Consider the following 5043-nt stretch of genomic DNA (forward strand, 5'->3'; position numbering starts at 1 on the left):
AATCCAAACACAATCCTTAGTAAATTTAACCCAAGGGGATAGATGCAGATATCATTATATGGTAATTGTGATACAGTTTCATTAGTGCTGTCATTGGTAACCTGCACTTTGTTTCATCTCAATCTGTTAAAGGGGCGGGGCTTAGTGATCCAGAGCTAAGCTCAGTGACGGGAGCATGAACACCCCATCAAGTTCCACCAGGGGCGTTTCTAGAGAGGAGGGGGCCCGTTTGCAGTCTCCGACACGGGCCCCCTCCTCTCCGCCCGGCAGCACACTGAGCTGTGCGCGGCCAGTGCTAGAGTTATAGACTCTGGGCACTAGAGTGTGCCCAGAGTCTAAAGTGTATGCACAGGTCACCGGGAAAATGGTCACGGCGGCCATTTTCCCTGTACTGCGCATGCGCAAATGATGGGAAAATGGCCGCTGCAGCCATTTTCCAGTTGTTTTACAGCGCCAGACCCCAGCACTGCCGTGGGACTCCGGAGAGGTAAGTAAATTTATGGGTGCAGGGTGTGTGGTGCAGGGTGCGGGGCCCCATGTTCCACTTTACCGCCGCACTCATAGATGGTGCTTTTACAATCTCCCTTCACGGGAACTTTTGCTATCGAGATCCCCCACAGCGTGACCACCATCTTGCAGGTACGGGAACCTCTGTCATCGGGATCCCCCGCAGCATAACCACGCTAACCTCCAGCTGACGGGTGAATATTAAGGATTTATGTTACTATCTAAGGGGGCTTCCAATTGAATACAAGTGATATCGGATAGCACAAACACTGTGTGCACTGGGACACCAGTGACACAGAAAACATTCCCTATTCTTTTCACTGCTACACTCTGACCGGAGATTTCACCTGCTTAATGGAACCTTGAGACCGTTAAACTATTGTTTCAATTACAAAATCAGTTACATGAATTATGATGCTGGGCATACACTATGCAATTATCTGTCCAATCTGGCTGGTTGGAATGAAAACCTGGTAATGTATGGGAGCAAATGACAATAGAAATCTGCTCCCAAACACTAGAAAATGGACCAGATTTTCCTTCCCACCAGACAGATTTGACAGATAATTGTATAGTGTATGCCCGGCATTACGGATCTTACAACTAAAATATCAGCCACTATGATACATTGTTCTGGACATACTGAAAGTCGTCTGTGCACATTCCTCATAGATCTTTTTTATTTATATAGGAGATTATTGCTGAATTGTGTAATTCTCTGTATGGATCACCAGGCTGTAGGTGTATGAATAGATATAAGCAACCATAAGTGACATTTCTTTGTATAAATTGCTGGAATTTCAAATGCAAATCCTCCGTAGATCTCTCTAATTAATCTGATATTCTATTTACCATTTTTATTGTGGCTATAAATGTATATTGTTTTATGTGTAATTTAAATAAACCTATATTTGGTACGATAAACAAGCCTCATACCTGATAATAGAGAGCACTACGTATACCATACGGATCTTTGGTACCAGCGCAGTAATTTTTGGTTTATTAATAAAATCTCCCTGAAAAGCTTTTAAAAAAAAAAGTAGGGAATATTACCATAAATTTGTACCCGGAGTACTCATAGGGAGGTCAGTCATTGACAGTGTCCCTGACGCACATTTGAGGCCCCAGGAAACAAAGTGGGTCTTCTCTAGGTCACAGCTTTACCATAAAGAGATGATTTAGGTTTCTACCTTAAGGCCCCCATACATCAGCAATCGATTTTACAGCTGGGTGTCCTGCTCAGTTGGGATCATTACTCCCAACTTAGAAATCTCGGGACTGCAGTACCGCAACAGCTACTAAAGCCGGGTACGCACTGAGCGACATATCGTACCTCAGCAGGGCCGTATCAAGACTTGTGGGGGCCCCAACCAATAAAGTTACAGTAACACCACTGACCTTCTCCTCCACCAGTACTATGCACCTGCATGATAGGACACATGAGGCATACACGGGGGGCAGTGCAGCCACCAGGGAGGGTGGTCTCTGGGCAGTCATCCGCTGTCATTGCAATGGGCAGGAGAGGGCAGAGTGTACACACACACACATAGGAGAGGGCCAGGAACCAGGCACCGATGCGTTACCTGTCCAGACCCCGGAAGCCGTAACTGGTGAGTATCCTGCTGCCCTCGGCCACTATCTTCCTCCTGCCGGAGCTGCTTTCTGTGGCCGTTCACCGAGCAGCAGCAGCAGCATGGGCTGGGAGCAGGAAGCCAGATGAGCGAGCAGAGCCCCGAGCACATCCACCCCGGCAGAGGAAAACAGACACCGGACTGGAAGGTGAGTAAGGGGGAGGGCTTTGCAGTTGTAGTAGTAGAGTCAGTGATCCTGACTGGAGCCAGCCTAGCCAGGGAGGTGGCAGAGAGGGCAGGGTAGGTGCAATGTGTGGAGGACCCTGGACAGCTGCCCCGCCCACCCTGCCTACAATCCGGCCCTGCACCTCAGGTACACATTATAACGAGGTAATGAATGACGGAACGATCGCTCATTCAGTCCTTCATTACCTGCAATGGTGCTGCATCCGATATCATCCGGTTGGACATACAGCTTGGCCGACTGGACGATACTGCATGTGACCGCGGGAGCGTGCATATTGGCAGTGATCACTGAGCGATGCAGCCAATTGGTCGTTCTGTTTCTGCCGGAGACGACATATCGTACCGACATCATCTCCTGTGTGTACCCAGTTTAAGACAAATAATGCAAGATTACAGGAATAATTTGTGACCTTTATTAGCTACATTACTAACAAATAATTGAAGAATACTCACTGGACTTTAGATTTACATAGAAATATTGTTCTGATTAGTACATATGACTTTATGAATGATTTATATCTGTCATGTCAGGAATATACAGTAGATAGATAATGTCAGACATGAAGCACACCTGCTGGGACACTGAATACACAACTTACAGTGTCCACAATATTATACACCAATTCTGTGGGCCAGGTACATGTTCTTCAAATACATATAATTTACTGTATCCACTCCATCATTCTATGCACTAAATGCTCCACCAATCAGATTCCCCTCCCTGATAGCTCCAGATTCTCCACAGATATCGTTATACAACCCTTTTCCCATACACCTAATGCAGCATGAAGAGGCTCAGTAAAGATGGCAGTGTAGGTGTGTAAGTGTCTGATCGTGTCACATAGAGAATAAAAGGACAGCTGTCCTGCCTCATAATCCAGATATATCCTCACTCTATCATAGGGAATATTGTCAGGTAACGGGATCTTTTCACTGTCATGTATCACTGAATAATTATTAACAGTCCTATCCAAGCACCAAGACTTGTTATTATCTCCAATGCGAGACTTATCTCCTCTTCTGTCTATACTGGGATAACACCCTCCTCTTCTGACTATACTGGGATAACACCCTCCTCTTCTGACTATACTGGGATAACACCCTCCAGCTCTCTGATTTACTGACATCCACATCCCAGTAATGTTGCCCAGAGGAGAATACACTGGTGCTTATTACCTGAGGATCATCCTGAAATCTCTCTGGTGTCTTTGGTAGTTTCTGTTTTTTTGAAGACGTGGATGCAGTTTTCATGTCACCTGATATGTGTATATAATTTCCAGCTGTGTTTACATCCAGTGATATTTCTGGTTTCTGCACATAGAAGCATACATTTATTCCTTTTATTATATCTGATAATGTTTGTAATTTCCCCAAGATGAGACCCACATCCAGTTCTCCAACTTCATGGACATGCTCATCATGTCTCTCTCCCTCCCCTGTATCCCCCTCCTCCTCCTCCACAGTGCCCCCCTTCTCCTCGGTGTCCCCATCCTCCTCCTCGGTGCCCCCATCCTCCTCCTGATTATCCCCCTCTTCAGGATCTGATTCCTGTTTTTGGACAATAGTGATTGGATCAGTTATGTTACACAGCTCCTCAGTATCAGACAAGTCACCTGTGTCTGGTTCCTGTAGGACAGTAATTGGATCAGACATGTTAAACAATTCCTCAATGTGACACATCTTCCTGGTCATCTCATCCTTCTTTATTTCCAGCTGCTGGATAAGTTCAGAGACAGAGAGTGAAATGTGCTCTTCCTGCCTAGAGATGCCATCCAGGACTCTCTTCTCTAGGTCCTCCAGCTGTCTCCTGATGTCTCTAAACAGGGCAGTGACTGTCTCTATTAAACCAGCTGCTTTTTCATGATCTAATTTTCTGCGCTCCTGCAGACTCTGGATACTATTCTCAGTCTCTTTTCTCTTTGTGGTCAGTTTCTGCAGAACATTTCTCAGTTTCTCCTTCTTCTTCTCAGAGGCCTCACCCAGCATCTCCACCAGGTGTCCCCGATGCTCTCCAGCCAAACTGCAGGACACACAGATACAGACAGCATCCTCAGTGCAGAAATACTTCAAGATCTCTTTATGGACAGAGCATATTCTCTTCTCCAAGGAAGTGGTGGGATCAACTAAGACATGTTCTGCAGACTTGTTGTGTGTCCTCCAATGTAGATCACAGAGAGAAGCTTCACACTTCAGACAAGTTTTAACAACAGGTACTTGCGAGTGGACACAATAAGTGCAGAACACTCCAGTTCCCTCCTCAGGAATAGAGCGCACACGTTCTGCTATGTTGCACAGTTTTCTGTTTTTCTCCAGGGCAGGACGATCCAGATACTCTGCTCTGCATTCAGGACAGGTGAATACTCCAGACCCCTCCTGTGTATTCAGCACACGATCAATACAGACCCTGCAGAAGTTGTGCCCACATCTCAGGGTTACAGGATCTGTATAAATGCTCAGGCAGATGGAACAGTCCAGCTCCCATCTCAGATCAGCAGACGCCATCGCTGGCAGCAGAAAAAAGAAATGAAAGTGAAAGTCTCTAATACTCAGAAACCTATGAGCTCATATTCTGCCCGCAGGAGGGGAGATGTATTACACCTTGGAGAGAGATTAAGGGGCATATTCAGCTAAAAGTCCGTTGCCGGACTTTTCGACGTCATCGCCGCTTTTGAGAGTGAAAATGTATCACGCTCGTCCCTGCGTATCCCCGTATTCTAAT

At 46.1% G+C, this 5043-nt stretch overlaps 1 protein-coding gene across 1 annotated transcript; it reads right to left on the bottom strand.

The window, feature by feature from the left end:
- Positions 1-2776: 2776 nt before the first annotated feature.
- LOC148454635 (E3 ubiquitin/ISG15 ligase TRIM25-like) lies at positions 2777-4826 on the bottom strand. The gene is made up of 2 exons (XM_088460657.1): positions 3424-4826; positions 2777-3371 (listed from the first exon to the last, which is right to left on the bottom strand). Exons 1-2 carry the CDS (start codon positions 4824-4826, stop codon positions 3032-3034), a joined length of 1743 nt encoding a protein of 580 aa, XP_088316783.1. The 3' UTR covers positions 2777-3031.
- Positions 4827-5043: the final 217 nt, after the last annotated feature.

This window comes from Taudactylus pleione, unplaced genomic scaffold (genome assembly GCF_031769625.1).
Source record: "Taudactylus pleione unplaced genomic scaffold, aTauple2 ptg000969l, whole genome shotgun sequence".
NCBI classification, from domain to species: Eukaryota; Metazoa; Chordata; class Amphibia; order Anura; family Myobatrachidae; genus Taudactylus; species Taudactylus pleione.